The sequence below is a fragment of the Coturnix japonica genome, chromosome 2 (assembly GCF_001577835.2).
Source record: "Coturnix japonica isolate 7356 chromosome 2, Coturnix japonica 2.1, whole genome shotgun sequence".
NCBI lineage: Eukaryota > Metazoa > Chordata > Aves > Galliformes > Phasianidae > Coturnix > Coturnix japonica.
The window spans coordinates 39,460,400-39,479,392 of record NC_029517.1 but is presented as its reverse complement, the minus strand read 5'-3'; the positions used below and the strand labels follow the sequence as shown (position 1 = coordinate 39,479,392).

The window sequence follows — 18,993 nt, the reverse complement described above, 5'->3', positions numbered from 1 at the left end:
GTGGGTTTCACAGCCAGTGAACTGCAGACTGCAACTGGAGATTGCCCATGTGAGGAGGATGGTCTCTGAGCTATCACTGACAGGATACTTCACTCCAAGTACTTTTCAAGGGGTTTTTATATGACTACTCCTTTTATGAGTGAAAGATACCTCTTAGACTCAAAGAAGTTAAACTTTTTTAACACCTAGATGATTTTAGGATAATAAAATTAGTGATAAGAATTCCTTCGCTTCTGCTGGGGGCATTATTTCTTATCTTTGTTCCTGAAGGCACTCATCTGCATTAAATGATTTACCTGGATTACATCATGAATGAGAACTACTACCAGTACAACTTCTTTAATGTTCAGAAACTCTGGGTACATGTGCTTTTAATTATAAATGAGTACAACAAATAGTTTCTGATCTTTACCTTACAATTGATCAATGAGTATATGTCTTTAGAAAAATAGCAGGTTCTTTATAGATATCCCTTCCCTTTCATTTCTTCAGTTGTTTGGAGTTCACAATTAATATGCATGTAGTAACTTCCCTGCAGTTATTTTCAGGAACCTGAAGTGAGCCTTCATATTCCAGCATACTGCAATAGCAGAAGGTGTTCTTATCCAAGCTGGACTGAGATGATGATAATCGCTTGTCGTATTTAATATGCCATGCTGCTGTAAGAGGGAAATCTGAGAGGACATTATGAAGATTATCTTTATTGGAACTAGACATCTTCTGTGGTTAATCTTTTTGTCTCAAAGAACAAGAAACCAAAACCAGCACAGAAATAGACCTCACCTGGACTTGAGATCTTCATTTCCCAATTCTTTTCCAATTGTTTGAGATACCTCCGTCCATTTCTGCTTCTTTTCAGAGGGACGAGAATGCAAAAGCAAGGTGGTTCCAGATTGATGAGGTCCAAATAATTCTGATCCAAAGACCTACATTTTCTGTCAGTAAACCAACCTCTAGATCTTTGAGCCATGCCACCAGAATTCCTGTCAGCACTCACCTGCCCCTGTATTTCCTGTATCTCACTAATTCATTGGCACAGTGAAGATTTATTTGTTCCTTTTATAAGCTGTTCTTACTAACTTTGTGTAAAGCTAGCAGTGCAGGGCTAAGTGGATCAGGCTTTCAGTGAGTTGTATAGCTATATTTCTATCATCCACGGAAGTTTTGCTGGTTTTTATTCTGAAGCATTTTTTGTAGACAGGGATCCATTTAAAATATTCTTAATGAGTCTGTTATTATTTAGTTCTTCACATGAATTAACAGCTAGCAATAATAACTGAATGATATGGACGCATACAATTTATTTTCTATTTGGAGCATCCACAAATTATCTTGATGTAACTGTACAACCTATTTATATTGCATATTGATGATCTTTCTAGTCATCTGTGTTTCTCTTTCACCCATTTGTCTTTCTGTTTTTTTTTCCCTCTCTCTCCCAACCTTAATAAAAATAAACACTGGGAACATTAGTCTTCATCTGCACGCTCTATTTACTACTCAGGTAGCAACAAGGCACTACCTGATCAGTGATGGGTGGTGAAATCATTTTTTGTGCTCACAGTAGTCTGTGTTTAATTTATATGCACACAGTATCTTAGATTCCTGTTGTGTCCAGAGGAACCGTCTTCAGTGGATTTGCTTTGAATTCTTTATTTTTTATGCGCTTGCTCATAGTTGTTCTTTGAAATAAAAAAATGCAAACAGACAAAGCAGTGTTTAGTCACATAACTTACCATTGGCAGTGTGGGTTTTTTTGGAGGGCAGAAGTACTGATCATGTTTTAAACAATTAGCGGGAAGTATTTTGATTACATAAAGTTATGAAGTAACTGTGACCCATTTTTTAAAGAGCCACGTAGATATAAAAAGGTCTATCAGCTTGTGTGGATTTTCAAAGGACGTTTTAATTGTCGTTTTTCTTTTGACAGACTCCTTTGATAAAATTATAATGCCTTAACTGATGGCATTACTATTCAAATTGTTGTCTGTGCATTTAAGATGCTTTAAGCTAAAACATTTAGTTGCTATGGCTACCCCACTGAATTGGTAGGCAGAGTCATTGGAAAAATCGATCTGGAAATGTTAGCTTGTTCCCTGTGTACCTGTAAATTGCTGTTACTGTGGGGGTGAGTTTTTTAAAGCACAGTCAGCATAGTCCACAAATCAGGACCTGTAAGGTCAGTGTTTGCATTGCACCTGTTCTTCTAAAGAATTGCATATAATGCATATTTTTATATTTTACCCAACTTTCTGGGTTTTCAGAAACAATTTAAAAAAATGATTCAAATAACTAGAGATATTAAAAAGAAAGAAATAAAATAGAAGCAACTTTGCAACTCCAAGTTTTGTCTTAAATCTTCTCCCATTTTGCACAGCATTAAGATAGTTTAAATTGACAAGGCCTACAATTTTCTGCCCAAATTCTTATAGTTGCCATACAGCAGTCTTTTCTTAATTATTCAATTTTCACAGTCATTTAGAGACAAGTCCTTCTCACTTTCTGTAAGGGTAAAACACCGGAAGATCTATTAGTTCTTCTCCAGCTTTTTTTTCTGGGTTACCGCTTCATCTGACAGCCTCTTTTGTCTGAATATAATTTGAATTTTTACATAATAGTCTTGATTTTTGTGGGTTTTTTTTCCCCCGTTTTATTAAAATGGTTACTTTTTTACCCTGTAATGAAACTGAAGTACTGCATTTTAGTACGTTCAGAATATTGACAGTACTTTGCATTTCACAGTGAGAGGTAATGCCTCATCACGATGAGGAGAACAGAAATGCTGGCTCCGTAGTTCTTCATGCTGTATGTGTGATTTTTCACTTCCTGTACTTGGAGTCTTGCTCACAGTTTTCTTCTTCTAACAGAATGGGCTTGATAAAACTCGCTTTGAGACTCTTCCTCTTGAATCATGCTGAGAGCTGTCTCTTGGCCAGGGCTTAAGAGCTCCATCTCCACAGATTTCTTAGCTCATCATTAATAAAGAAATGACACCTGTTTTGTCTGCTTGACAAGACAGGAAAGTATTCTGTGGATTTCCAGGCCAGGCTTTCACTCTTGTACAAATGCAGCATATCATGTAGTGCTACAGTAATATGAATTTAATTTCCTTTTGGTATGAGACTGATGCAAACAGTAAGAGCTAAGTGCTAGCAATTCTTTTAAAGAGCTTTCATATTTACAAGAATCAATTACTCATTTACTTTTTTTCCCAAAGATACACTTTGCTATCACAGGCACAGGTAGATTTTTTGGTTAACCCGTGACACTGTGCTGGAAATAGAATGTTTTCACTTTGGCATTGCTACAATGAGACTGAGAAGAACTGTGAAAGAGAACACTGGCTTTATTTTTGGCGTTTGAGATGTCAGTTATTTACCTCAGTTACATGTAGTAAAATCAGAGGTGTGTGTTGACCATGAATTACATAAAAGAAAAAGTGCTGACAGTTCAGGCATGCAGAAGGAAGAACTGGAATCATATACAGTATCTGTGCTATTACTCCTTTATATGTGTTATCAGTATACTTCACACCTGGGAAATAAGGGTTGAGAGTGACCTATGACATTACAGACAGTAACTACTGAAGGTGAAAAGAAAATAACCAACTAAAAAAACCCATCACAGACAACAAAGCAAGCAGAACAAGAAGGGATTTCAAACTACCAACAGAAGCTGTACCACATAATCACAATTGGAACTGTGCAATAGAATGCAAAATAAAGTAGTGGGCAGCTTAAATTTAATTTCCTGTACTTTAGTTAGTATATTACATTTTATTAAATGAATCTCTGTAATCTTTAGTTTATATTTAGATATTCTTTTGGGAGCTTGGTCAAATGATGTGAATAATTTTGTTTTAATCCAAACAGATCTTGAATTTATTTGTTTTTTTAATTTCCCTTCAAAAAATACTTCTGCTTTTAATTTTAGTTTTGTTTAATAAAATACAGTTTTGTTTCGCTATTTAATTGAATGCTTTTGAAATAAAACCTTCTGTGACATGTCTATTTTTTTTTTAGTTTTCGTGTAAGAAGCTTCAGTTAAAATGCAGATTTGTGAAACTTCATTAGAGTGAATTCACTGAAAGTATAGTACATTTTTCGCTTTATAACTTTAATGTTTTGTTTTATTGCATTTATTACCACAGAAAAGCTGAAATACTCTTGCTCAGCCTGAAATTAATGGAAGGCATTGCTCGTATTAGAATTTTTATTTCCCAAAGTCAGAATTGGTGATGAGAATTCACCCTTTTTGAACTACAAGCAGGGGAACTTAAGGAAGTAAGGTGCTCTTGGGAAACTATAAAATATTTCTATTGTTTGGTTGTAATGTTCTAACCTTTGTCTGAAGATTACTAAACAACTAGAAGTTGTTTCTCAATAAATCTTCAACAGACCAAACAGTGGAGTATGTGAAATTGGTTGTCCTCATTTAGGATGCCTTATTTCTAGTTTTAGACTTGGTCGCCATTATCCATGATGAATTCACAGCAAGCTTCTCTTGGTTTTACAACTCTATGATCATCTGTGCTGGTTGACATTCATCTATTAGCTACACCAGAATTTTCTAGTTGCTTTGAAAGAGTAAAACAGTCCTGTGGAGCATTTTGTCTTTTCTTCAGCTTCTGTAGTATCAAAGTCAGTCTTTCCTGAAGATTTGAAGGACGTTCTTAGCCCTGAATGTAGCTTTCATTTCTTTTTCTTTTTCTTTTTCTTTTTCTTTTTCTTTTTCTTTTTCTTTTTCTTTTTCTTTTTCTTTTTCTTTTTCTTTTTCTTTTTCTTTTTCTTTTTCTTTTTCTTTTTCTTTTCTTTTTTCTTTTTCTTTTTCTTTTCTTTTTCTTTTTCTTTTTCTTTTTTCTTTTTCTTTTCTTTTTTCTTTTTCTTTTTCTTTTTCTCTTCTTCTTTGTCTTTTTCTTTTTCTTTTTCTTTTTCTTTTTCTTTTTCTTTTTCTTTTTCTTTTTCTTTTTCTTTTTCTTTTTCTTTTTCTTTTTCTTCTTCTTTTTCTTAAGACTTCCAGAATGTATTTATGCATGTGGTCATTTCACCCTAATGGCCAACTAAACCGTTCCAAACCTCTTGCACTTCCCTTCCTCAAAGGAAGATTGGGTGGGGGGGAGAAAATATGATGGGGGAAAAAAAAAAAAGGCTACAGGCAGGGATAAAGATAATTTAGTTAATGAAAAAAAGAAAGAGGGGGGAAATAAGGCAGTCTGAAATCAAAAAGAGAGAAAACTGTTTTATTACTTCCCATCAGCAAACAGTGTTCAGTCTCAGTAAGCAGAGCATCAATATACGTAGCTGTTGTTTAGGAGGACAGCATCATCTTCAGTCTCCTGTTATTTGTCTTTTCTGTGCTACTGAGTTAAGAGATCTTGTAGCTCAGGGTCTTGGGCTATATACCTGCCTCCAGGAATCAGAACGTTTGTCTATGGAACCATGCCAGTGATTGCAAAATAATAATTGATAGCAATATTACGCTAACCTAATTCGAAAGATGTTTATACCAAATACATCAATGACTTCTAAAGTGGAACATGGAAACAAGATTCATGAAGACAATATTTAACATTTCTAAAGATAGATAGTTTATACTACTAAGAAGTGATGTGCTGGCTTAGATCAGCTTCAATTTAAGGAGTTTCACATACCCAAACAGTCTGTCTATACACTGATATTTTTGCAGAGCATAATGCAGCTGAAGATTAAAAGTTTTCATTCATAATTGCTTTCAGGCAAACGATAGCCTATAGCTCCTAATCAAGCCTGTGAAATAGAATTAAAATGGTTTAACACGCTGGTATTAAGGATCTTGATGTAATAATCCTACAGTGAAAAATCTAGGCAGTTTTTTTGGCAAACAATTATAGACCATACAGCTTCAGCAGAGCACATGCACACTTCAGTGTTTCTGCCAGCAAAAATGAAATGTAGATTGGGAAGAATATCCACATAGAGATTTTATAAAAATCTGCTTAATGTGTCCAACCAGTTCCGTGTATTGGTCCAATTTCATTCTTTCTAAGTTGCATAAAATTCTTCCAAAGCACGTCTCCAATTATAGTAACCAGATATATAACCAGATATTTCTTATTGTTTGGTAGATAAATTTCTGTGGGGATTATTTGCAGTAAATAAATCTCAGCTGTCTCTGGGACCTTGAAATGAATGAGAATAAGGAGATTTGGACAATCTCTGTGATTCAGTGCACTTGCAATTGTGAACTAAAGCTCATTAAGGTTACAGTATGATTAAAAGCATTTCAAAACTTTACCATGCTTTTATTTATAAATCACCAGAGAAAGAATTTGATTCTTAAGGATGTAGAAAGTTATATTAATCCCAAATGATGATGTAATAGCATGATTTATGAAACATATATCCTTTATTTTACTTTAAGTGATGAGCATAAAATGGAGTATTAACTTGGATGTAATCCTTTTAACATCTTTTATGCATCTCATTTTACTAATATGAATTTTATATTCACTAACTATCATCCTTCCAACAATTTACTTTGAGCAGCATGTAGTATGTAGTGTCCATCCTTGTGGGTTGCTAGCAGCCAATGAGATATAAAGAGTGTGTATGCTTGATGTTGGAGTCACAGCTAATGGAAAAATTACTCAACATGTTGCTTTATTCTGAGATTTTAACTGTAATTGTTCAGCATATCTACCATCTGTCCTAGTGACTCATACCTCTGGCTGTACTTCTGCCAAAGTAAAGATTTCGGACATTTATGGAGTATTCATAACAAAAAATTCAAGTGTTTTGAAGTGAAAACTGAGATGAACTTTAAGTTATCCAACCCTTTGTACCTCTTCTTTAATTTTCTATTGATTTTTCTTTTCTTTTTTTTTTTTTCTGGTTCAAATTGTTTAGGCAAATACTAGTTGGAGTAGTCTATCTTCCTTCCATACCATATACTAGAAAGCACATGGATGAATCTCTCTTTCTGAATACAGATGGTCACAGAGATTGCAGGTCTGGCTTTGGGACATTCTAGCTAACAAACGAGCCAACTTTTCATTTTTTTCTTTGCTCTTTATTTTAAAGCTTTCCTAATATTTTGAATGCAATATAAATCCTTCTTATTATGGTTTAGTTTCTTACTTGTACAGCATCACATCAGTCTGAAGATCCTCCTTAGTTTTAGAGCCTATTGTGCTCAATAAAAGATCAGCAAGAAATATGAAAAGTGGATAAGGCAGCTGGAAAATGTCTTTCCATTTTAAGTTTGACCTTGAAAATTTCAGGACATATGAATGTCTTTTGTCTGACTACCATCTCCAAACTGTTGTCTAGAACAACTAATCCATTTGTAGGCATCATACCTGCAAGCATGTATCTTATTCATCTACAGTTGTGTTCAGCTAATTGCTCACCGTTCTTACAGTTCACAAACATTAGGAATGTTTTCTGTGTTTATTTTCACTCACGGGTTCAGTGTTTGAGGTTGAATCTGTTCAAAATTATGTCTTCTCTTTGTAAAGATAGGATATCTGTTGGACATACCTCTGACTTGTTCCATGTTAATTTTTCTCTGAGATATTAATTTCAGTCAGTATAAAAATATCTCTTCCTGTCTTTTACCAGCACCATATTGTTTTTGTTAGTTATGATTAAACCCATAGTCTTAATTTGCATGCTTATAAGAGTTGAACATCATATTCTTTTTTCTTTTATTGCTTCAGGCTATGTTTGATGCTTTGTCTGACCTCCCTGAGTGGTATGGTATAAAAGAAATGCAAGCAAATTGGATAGGTGACTGTGTTGGATGCTCTTTTGACTTCTTGCTGAAGGTGAGTCAGAAATTTCAGTGCTGCCATCTATCTATGTTGAAGATAACCCCTGAAATGTATGATGGGATGGATTTTCAGATCTAAAAAGCTTGAAACATACAAAAGTATAATATGGTATGTTCATGCTCAGACCTGCACTGATTCCTGAAGAACATTTGTTTGTTGAAGTGATATTCCTTGTTGTCCTTCTTAGGAAAGCATATGTGTGTCTCATTTAGGTGAGTTTAGCTATTGCCATTTGTCAGAAACAGGGCATGCACATTAAAAGTGAATAGAAAGACTTAAGCATGTATCAAATCTGGTTCAATAGTATAATGAAATGTGACACACGATTTTACAATATTTAACTTATATTCAAATAAATTATAAAGAAATGTTCTCGATGTCTTAGAAGTAAATCTTGTCAGAATTTGATTCTGGAAACTCCGTGTAGTAGGAATGTGTCTGGCTTTGGTATTTAGAATTGCATATTTCTACAAGATGTTGTAAATGTGTTAGTTGCAGAAGTAGGAAGGGGAATTTAAAACCACTGTACTTTTAATGTAGCAGAAAACATCTGGGACATTTTCATTTCTTTTTCAGGTTAACGGTGAAGTAACGGGAGAGAAGCTGGCTGCTTACACCTACACTCCTGAAGCCGTTTATGGCGCTTCCCACTTACATATCTTACCAAGCCACAGACTGCTGCATGGAAATAGCAGTTTGAAGGAAGTCTTTCAGAGGGAGTTCATCCCAGGGAAAGGTGATGTTTTTCTCATTCTGCACTTTGTTACAAGAGTATCAGTCTTAGAGAATGGTCTTCAGAAAATGTGAATGCAGCTGAGCATAAGCTGTTCCTGTTGAGAGCGAATATTTCCTTTTGATCTTTTGTATGTGTCAGATAGTATCACAAAAGCCTGTCTTGACTTTAGGTATGGTAACAGTAGCTATGTTCGAATTCTTACTCTTTATAATGTCTGTGAAACTTCATAGTTTAAAAGTAACAGAACAGATTCTTGTTTCTTCATATAATAGAAGTGAATAGTCAAAATCTGACTATGTGAGCACATTGCAAATCTCACTGCTGTGCAGTAATTTGTCATTAGCACAGACTGGAACCGTCTCTTGCATGAGCAATGGTCTTTTCCCTGCATAGAGAATATACAGAGGACTTCAGATGATTAGTGCATAGCAAAGTGAATCACTGATATGCAGCAAAGTAATACTGTGCTGTAGAGACCCACATTTAATACAAGATTCCAACTAAGTAAATTCAGGGTAGCCTTACAGTAGGTCCTGGCATACAAATGCAATCAAGTGGTAATTCTTTTCATTAATATTAGTGTTAACTGGTTTCCTGTATGTTCCTATCACATATTCCGTACTCAGCATCCTTGACATACTATTTTTTATTGTTTGGAAAGCCTGCAAGTTACAAGAGTTAATACAAAGTATACTAAATATGTTTTGTTTCCACTTAAAGCTATTGTTATTTTCTAAATTGTGGCTGAAAATGTGGCTTCATTGTCTATGTGACATCCACTGGCAATAGTAAACAGAATAGGAGTATTGTAGAAAATTATTGGAGTTGCAAAAACCTGCTTTATTTTTGCATGTTTCATTTCTATAATCTCAATGAATTTTGCATGATAGCAGAAAAAAAAATGTTTCAGAGCTGAACAAAGCTTGGGGAATTTTTATTAAGGAATAAAATAACAAATTTTGGTTCATTTAGTTCAGAAAATCAAAGCTCTATTCTCAAAAATGCACATTCATGTATGTGCATATATCTTTGATACATCTTTTGCTGTAAGTGCAAAGCTTGTTTTTAGTAAGGCCCAACAGCATATTTTTATATTAATTTTACATAGAAATACTTGAAAGATATTTTTTGGTTTCTCTCAACACTGAACTTCACCTTTTGGCTGAGCAATGTTGAATAACTTTCATCCAGCATAATAGCCATGAGACGCTGAAAAAGTGTCTCTGAAGGGGAAACAGTTCCAGAATCATTACTATTGTTATGTAGTTCTACTTGTACTTACATGCATTCTTCATTTCAAATTGGCTGATACTTTGTGCAGTTCCTTGAGCATTTCAAAGGCACAGAATGATATTTTCCAAAGAAGAGAACATAAAATAGGAGAATTCCTACATGGATTTTCAGGTTTGCTTTTCAGTTGTACTACTTATGAAGGGCCTACAATGACATTTAGACATGAAGTCAGAAGAAATGTAGGCTTTGGGTAGAGCATATTTTCATCATAAACTAGATTAGAAAAAAAATAATAATGATATATTTTATAATGATATATATTTATTTCTTTATTGTCTTCTTTTCAGCTGAGGTAGTCTTGCTTTCTTTCCAGTTTGTTGCTATCTTGCCCTTTCTTTCTTGACTGTATGTTCTCATTTAAGTAATTGGAATGGTATGATTTTATGTTTTCTAGGTGAGAAAAAAAAGGATGTAGTATGCCAAAGTAACTTAAGGTTCTTATAGTTGTGCTCTTGGAGTCTAGCTTTGTATTTTATCAGAGCTATTTTTCTCTATTACAGTTATCTCAGTTATCATTTAAATAGAAGTGAGCAACCAGTTTTCATCTTTTTACCCAAGAAAAATATGTATTAACCTAGAATGTGGTAAATCTCCTAGTTTTACCAATGTGAGGTGTCTGAGATAAAGACGTGACCCTTATATTGTTGATTAACTCACTATAATACTAGACATACATTCTCTTACATTTGTAACTGCAGTTTCATTTCTTTATCACTACTGTAATAAAGATGAGAGCAGGTGAGTAGAGGAAAGAATGCCTATGTAAACTGGAAGATATTATTTTGGGTTCCAGCATAAAATCAAAGTTATTGCTGTGTGGGAGAGAAAAGTTAATTTTAAAAGCCAACTACCCTGCCCACTCTGCTTCCTGTTCATGATGCTGTTTGCTTAGTTGTTTTTAAAAAGAGAAAGTACTTTTTTATGTCTTTTTTAAACAGAAGAGGAAAGCTAAGTGCGGCAATTTGAACATAAGAAATTTTCTCTAGAATATGGATATCTTACAGACCTGAAAAATTAAAAAGTAGTAGTCAGAGTAACTATTTTGTTTGTGTTAAAAGGATGGTTGAGGTATAGTAAGCCTATTCTTGAGATAAAATAATAGTGCTTTACAGAAGACTTTGTGCATAGCAATACAAGCCTCAGACTTTGATTTTCCACAAAGACAGGTGAAACAAAACTCCACAGTGGTCTGTATTTTTGTTATCACATTGAGTCAGATCCCTGAAGCAGCAATTTTGTACCTCATTCCTGAAAAATAAGAATTCATTTCATCTACCGTATGCAAATCTCTACAATTAGATTTTAGAAGTGAAGCCTTTTATGCTTTCACTGACCACTAAAAGTCCTGAGACCCTGTTTACCAGGGGCAGACATATTAGCACAGAGCCTTTGGCTTTCTTTACTGTTGTATAGCATGATGTACAATTGTTAACACACAATTGAGCTTAAAAAGCATCATCTCTTTATATATTAGTTTGGGAGCTACTTTAAGCTGTAAAGGCACTACAATTTTAGAAATGTGTCCAAATTGAGATCTCAGTTTTGAGTGTCCACCCCCCCCCCCCCCCCCCCCCCCCAGTTTAGAGCATTCAGGTTAGATTTTCTTCTTAGCAGGACAGAAAAGTTACTCAGTGTCAATTTAGTTTATCACTGTTCTCACCCTTCGTTCTCTCTTTCTCTGTCTCTCCCTTCCCTGTAGACATTTGATTCCAAGATGTTGATATAAGCCGATCTGTAATATCAATGTGAATATTCTGTTTTGAAATCAATGGGTTATGTAGATTTTCTTCTTACATTGGACACCACTGTGTAGAAGAGTCATAAGCGTATCTATGCTCCCCATCTGTTCCATCTGAATAACTGAATGTTCTTGCTGAATTTTGAAGTAATGCTCATGACTCTGCAATTCGCAACCTGGTTGCCTGGTTGAGTAAATTCTTACAACTTCGCAGCAAGTCTGGACTCCATTTTTTTTTATTTTTTTAAATTTTAGTCCAAATCTCAGTTAGCTTCTTATTCAGATTCAGATGTTTGATATGTTTTCTAGTCTTTTTCTAGTCATGAAAATTCATGTTAGACAATCTTCAGTTAGTGAAACTTTTAATACCTGAAAACTGAGTTTTAGTAGTAAGTAGTGTTCTTAGCGTGTCTTCTGCCATATGTTACTTACTATGATCATTTGTTTTCAGACTCGCTCACATCCGTGACAGCTGTGAACTTGCTTACCGATCAAGAGATTCCTGTAGTGATCTCAGCAAAAACAAGTTTTGAGAATTATCTTGATACTAAAATAGGTATGCAGCAATTATTGTGTAACTGGAATATAATAGCTTTTCAGTTTCTGTGTTGGAGCACCAAATGCCTCTGTGATAAATCTTTGAACATAGTGATTCTTTTATGGACTTTAGAACTCTGTACTTTATTACTGTTCTTCATTAATGAAGAAAGATGGGAAAAGTAGCTATGTAGAATCTGTCTGGGAGAGTGATATACAAGATGATATATTTTAATGTAAATATCATAAAATTAGTACATTTAATTAGCTAAATTTAAGGATCTGTATATCTTTAGAGGGCTGATTACCTATAGGAAATGTGTATTTGATTCTTACCATTCTTAAAACAGAATTGTACTGTTGTTTGACATAAATATTTTTCAAACAACCCAGATTATTTGCTTAAAAAAAAATTTAAAAATTGTCATATATTTATGTGAATTATGTGAGTATTTAAAGAGAAATTTTTCAAAGAGACTTCGCCCAGTAAGCATACAAAACTTCCAAGTTTGACTTGTATTTGATAATATTTGTGTTGAGATCAGAAGAATAGTTCAGAATAGGTTAGAATTCTGTTCAGATAGTCCTGTTCAGTTACCTTAGGTCCCTTCTCTAAAGGAACTATTCCTATAACTTTAGTCCCCCCAAGACTGAGGTACGTTTTGTAAGTAGATAAAGAAGGGCATTGGTAGAGGATAATCTGAATTTACTAAAATGGTCTTCTCAGAGTTGTCCTATGAAGCAGCCAGTTTTACTCCTTTCCTGCACAGGGAGCCTAGTACTTCAATCTAGACAGGTAAGTACATATGATTAGGTGATATGACAACAGTTCTAAGTAAAAAAAATTGAGATTGTACTAAGTTTTACTAATTACATCCATATTAATCTGCAAGGTTTATCTTTATCAATAGTAGACACCAAGGTTTTTGCTGACTGTTGGGTTTTTGCTATGGTTTCTCTCAGCTGAATTAAACAAGCAACGCTCTGTGCCAGTAATAATAGGATATACTTCTTTATCACTTTGCCCTCCCTCATTACACTACCTTCCGAATTCCTTAATTCTCCTCAGTTGCCTCCCTGTGGTTGTTACTTCTGCCCTGGTTCTACTAATGTTTCCTTTACACTACTGCCAGTGTTGGCTTTTGTGGCACAACAGCTTAACCAGCTGATTGTGAAGAACCACTTAGGTGTCTGTGCCATGCCATTAAGTGCTGCTTTTACTGGGAACATTGTGGAGAAGCATCTTGAATGACCGCTACAAGGCTGATGGAAGTCAGCCACTTGGGCTTTATGCCTTCCTTACAATATGTCCACATCTTTCACTTTAGGAGTTAATCTGTTTTTGAAAACTAGAATCTTCCTTTGTGTATGAGAAGCCAAAAAATTGAGATAACTAATCTTATTTTTCATTAAAGGCTTCCAGCTTGTTCACAGGCGTGTAATTTGGCCTTGTGTCTGTTGGAAACAGCCCAGATCTTTGCAGGAAGTTCTGGATGCCAGCTATTGAGCTTTGTGAAAGTACATTAATAGCATCATCATTTCAGCAGAAGGAACACCAAAAAATGGGATATCCTTTTTTTTCCCACTTGTAGAGCATATTGTGATGCCAGCTGTTGTAGACTGCAGGGCTCTTTGACAGATTAGGATACATAGATTGTGCTGTAACGGAGCCTTTAAATTACTAGAGCTTATCTCTGCAGAAAAGATTAAGTAGTGAATTTATCTTTTGTTAGTTAGTTACATGCCATAGGGGAACTTTGCTTGGTTTTCTGCTTCCAAATTTCTGTGTATTAACAGTTTATATGTTTACAAATTTACCATAACATAAATTTCACTGCCTAAAGGAAGATGCTTGGTAAACTGATTTTGAATCAAGTAGTTTGTATGTTAATAATTCTAATGTGTTTAGCAATATCTTGAGAGTTATTACAGTTTTCACCAACCTGGTGTTTGCACTGGATTGTTGGAATAAGCTTCTTTGCCTTTTAAAGGTGACAATAATTGTGAAGATTGTTCAAAATATTAAGTGAATTATAAGGGAAAAGATATTCAGCACAACATATCTCAGTGTGGAAATAATACATCTGATACTAACAGATTTATTCTGAAATAATAAAGAAATTTCTTTACTCATTCTGAAAGACAGTCCTCCAAAGTAGAAAAAAATAACTAACTAAAATAACTGCAGCAAAATCAGAGGAAAGATGTCCTCATCAATCAATATGAGTGAGAAATATTTAAAGATAATATGTCATTTTGTGATGCTGGTGAATTACTGTAATAAAAAGAAGTGAGTTAGGGGAACATGTATTTAAGATGTGTGGCCAGCCTGAATAATGAGATGTGAAAAGAGGTTAAACATCAGGGTCTTTAAATACAGAGTCTTATAGGACTTCATTTGACAATAGGAAGCACTCTGACTAGCTGTGTTCTGAATAGAATTTTGGTGTTATCCAGATTGTTTTATTGAGACTATAGACAAATCATGTGTTTCTTAATGGGTTCAAGATAACATTGTTAGAGACAATTGAGTTCTGGTTAGTTTTAATACCCCATTGCACAAGAAAGAGATGACATTTACTATTAAAGCAAGAGGAATTGTTTAACCTGTTTGTTTAGTGTTTGTCATAATAGCAAATTGAATTCAAATTTGTATTATTTAAATACACCCATGTTAAAATCAGTAAATATAACTATATTTTAAATTTATTATTTGTCTAAATTGTATTGCTTTATTTTTAGGCTTTTTCTGAACTATCTAATTTTCAGCCTGCTTGGAGATAGGACATTGATTAACATTTGAATTACTAAGAAAATGTGTCTGTAATGATTGCTGCTTGAATTTCATTGCTTAAAGAGCAGAAAAACATTTTTACTGTTCTTACATTTTCAAACTCTTGAGCAAACATAAATCATTATAAGGAGGGTTTCATAGAAATAAAATGTTTTATCCTCAAACTGATATTGATTGTGATCGATATTCCTGTTAGTCAATTCCAGATATTTCTTTTCCCTAGGAATTCCTAGTACTAGTGCAGAAGATGCTGCGGTAGCGAGGAATCTGAGCATTTCTTTCACTGAAGTCATTGAAAAACTGCCAAACGGTTTGGAGAAAGTCATTAATTCTGGGGAGGTGAGTATACAAGTTTGGAGTTTTTCCCAACTTCATATTATCAATGTAAACTGTTTTCTTGAATGTGCCAAGTAGTGCATGATTAAAGAGATTTCTGTTTTTTTAAGGCTCAAGGTAGGTGTGTGCTATCAAATTTCTAAGAAGAATTTAGTCATGGAATCATACAATCACAGAATAGTTTGAAGGGACCTTAAAGACCATCCAATTCCAATCCTCCTGCCATGGGCAGGTATGCCATACAATAGACCAAACTGGAAAGATGTATTTGGTAGAATATGAACTTTGTGTCTTCTGTCTGATAAAAGGTAGGGTCTAAATGGTAAGGATGTGCTTGAAAGCAATAAATACAGTATCCCAAAATGAACACAGAAAAATGGTTTACCATTCACATTTCTTCAGACTACACCTTGTGTTGGTGAACCTTTGGAAGTTTCAACATAAAGCGATTAATTAAAATATCAGCAATAAATGTAATTGTCTGCTAATAAAGTCTGAAGTGGTCTTTCTCAGCAATGTCCTATTCAGACTGTCAAGAACATTATCATTAGAGCAAGAGACTTTAAGTAAATGAAGTAGCTGGTATGTGAATACTCTCTTGGATAGGAGAATATTAAGAAATCAGAAGGGGAACATTCATTTTATTTTTCTTAAGTTACTTCTGTGAAATTTTGCCTATTCTTGCAATTTCACTGATATAACGTGTGATTTTTTTCATGTTCTTCTGTTTCTCTTTTTTCTAATCAGTTCACAGGCATGACTCGACAAGATGCTTTAAAAGCTCTTACCCAGCTTGCCAAAAAGAAAGGAATAGGTGGGGACCTAATGAGTGACAAATTAAGGGACTGGTTAATATCTCGACAGCGGTACTGGGGAACACCTATTCCTGTCATCCACTGCCAAACATGTGGAACTGTCCCAGTGCCTTATGAAGATTTACCTGTGGTGCTGCCCAATGTAACCACTTTTACAGGGAAGGGAGCCTCACCTTTAGAAACTGTTCCAGAATGGGTGAACTGTGCTTGTCCAAGGTGAGAGAATGCTGCATGTACTGCAGACTGGGAGAGATCGCTTTGTACTTGCATGTTTCACATGCTCTCTATGTAAGTGTTGACAACTTAGCACTCTGACGCAGAATACTATTCCAGAAGGATGTTTTGTCGGACCCACTGTTGATTTTTCTTCTTACATACTCTGTAAAACTCAGTATTTGCAACAGACATCCACCGGTACTTCTTTATGAACAAGCTGAAGCAAACCTCGCTCTTCTTATTTGGAAGAAAGAAAATGGGGAAAACAATTATTTTGTCCATGCCCTCTATTTCTTACCGGTATTCCTCACTTCATTTACTGCAAGAATTTTCATTGTCTTTCAATAGCAAATCTCATATACAGCTTGTGGATTTTATTGAATTATTTTCTTTTGGTGAGAAAACTAACATAGAATCATAGAATCACTCAGTTAGAAAAGACCTTAAGATCATCAAGTCCAACCACAACCCAGCCATAGTACCCTAACTAACTACCCTCTACTCAATCATGTCCCTGAGCATCACATCCAAACGGTTTTTAAACACACTCAGGGATGGTGATTCAACCACCTCCCTGGGGAGCCTATTCCAGTGTTAACAACCCTTTCTGTAAAGATGATTTACCTGATATCCAACCTAAATTTACCCTGGCACAACCTGAGGCCTTTTCCTCTCATCCTGTCACCTGTCAGCAGTGAGAAACATCATATTCATTTTCTTAATAATAGTCCAGCAATAAAGTACATACTTTATCATCTATATAATTCTTTACCACAAAGGATCACGTTCACTGTACATTATAGATGATAGCATGTAATTGAGATTGCAGGAGATACTAAGTATGTGCATCTTGTCTGTGTTGTAATATTTATTTATAATAGCCCAACTGCTAAAGAAATGAAATAGATCAAATTAAGTAGCAGAAAATATATCATGAAAATCAGATGAGAATCAGATCTAGAGGACTGCTTAAATTCTGTGTCCTCTGAGATGTGTCTGTATGTTCTGCAGAAGGAACTTTTAGAACATGAGTTATCCCAGAGAAGTTTTTCATCAGTGGTGTAATGCACTATTACTGCTAACAGACTGACCAAATGGAAAGTACGTTGTCAGGCTGCCAGGCAGGAGGACCAGACATAAATGGCTGTAGGGCTCTCATTGATAATACAGCTGTTTGACAACATCTCACTTTAACATTTGCAGAGTAGAATGTTGATATGGTTTTCATTTCTGACTAGGTAGCTTAGGCAAAGCAGTTCTATGGTTCTGTTTTGACCTTTGTTGTTAACGTGCATTTTAAGTCAAACATGCGTTTATTTTCATGTTCCTGCACAGAACATTTCTTCTCAGATATGCCAGTTTAAATTTCATGTTGTAACCTATTTCAAAGTGTGACTCTTGCAGGGAAGCCTTGCTAAACAAGATCCTCAGTTTTAGTCAAGTCCCCAGGAAGGCACTGGTCTAAAATCCCTAATTTTATCTGAAAATGTTTCCTGATATAATTGAAAGTTACTGTCTACATTCCCGTCTTTTTTCTGTGCTTAATTCAGGTATTATTTTATTGCTAACTTTGCAACAATGTCATTTTGATGTATAGCAAATCTTTATTGTTTCTGTATAGTTATTGTGGTCACCCTGCCTTCCGCTGGATGATCAAGGGCATTTGTGTAGTTGGAAATCATGGCATAGAGGATCAGTTTCTCAGCTTAGAATGTGGTGGTTTACTGAAATTAGCTTAATTCTGACTTTTATTCGGCCTTGTATTTTTATGTAACGGACAGGTGTCCTCAGTATCAATCACCCATTCGTGTCTGCTGCAGTTTCAGACCCTTCGATCTGTTGCCTATGTGTGCACAGTCTTCCATACCTCCTGTTTTCCCTTGCTCTGAGATGTTATGTCATCCCTTCCTTTAGTCTTTCTCTCCAGTAATAAGATATTTTCTCATTAATTACATTTAATATCACAAATTAATAAGGAAAGCGAGATGGAAAGATATGAGTCTGTGAGTGCTCACATTTGAGTTAGAATAATGCAAGCAATCATGAATGGAAAGAGATGTCTAAGTTATTCATTGTTATACAAGTTCAGGTAATTGGGTTAGTTGTCTGAAGATCATCTAATCAGATTCCAGTATTGTGTCTGTTGTATAAATTCTGAAAGATGCCCGTGCTCCTTCTGTGTTGATGCACCATGTCCATTCAGAGTACGAGCAGCTGCAGAGACAGCAGAGGCATGAGGCAGATACAATTGTGATTCAGTTACTATAAAGTAGGCTTGATTTTGACTGACAAGCCGTGTTGTTTCCAGTTTTATTTTATGTTGGAGAAGTCCTTGCTCATATGTACAATTTAATAAAAGGGCTATTTGCTATTAAAAAGTAAAATTATTTTGCTGCATTATTCCTGTTGAACAATCCTGCTGATGGATGTGAGGCAGAGAAAGAAAGGAGGAAAATACTGAAGGGTGGTGGTCTCATCAGCTCGCCCTGACAAGCAAAGCCGAAGCATCAGGCAGAAAGGCAGATACAGGTTGCTGTAAAAACACAAAGCTTGAAGGTTTTGACTGCAGCTGTAAAAAATTAAAGAGCAACAGCTCATTTGTTATGTACATTAATTCCATGCATACATACATTTAAATTTACATGCATTTATGAATTGTACACCTTTGTTGCGTATAACCAGTGATATTTACTATGCATATTGTATACAAGTTTGCCA

General features: G+C 34.9%; 1 protein-coding gene across 6 annotated transcripts in view; it reads left to right on the top strand.

The window, feature by feature from the left end:
* LARS2 (leucyl-tRNA synthetase 2, mitochondrial) overlaps positions 1 to 18,993 on the top strand; it is a 110,824-nt gene that overhangs the window by 60,631 nt on the left and 31,200 nt on the right. For 5 of the 6 annotated variants that reach the window (XM_032442390.1, XM_032442392.1, XM_032442391.1 and 2 more), the window contains 5 exons: positions 7,697 to 7,804; positions 8,387 to 8,546; positions 12,029 to 12,133; positions 15,132 to 15,247; positions 15,992 to 16,275. In XM_032442390.1, the coding sequence (XP_032298281.1) occupies positions 7,697 to 7,804; positions 8,387 to 8,546; positions 12,029 to 12,133; positions 15,132 to 15,247; positions 15,992 to 16,275 (773 nt within the window). The remainder of the gene's footprint in view (positions 1 to 7,696; positions 7,805 to 8,386; positions 8,547 to 12,028; positions 12,134 to 15,131; positions 15,248 to 15,991; positions 16,276 to 18,993) is intronic. The other variant, XM_032442393.1, reaches the window with a different exon arrangement.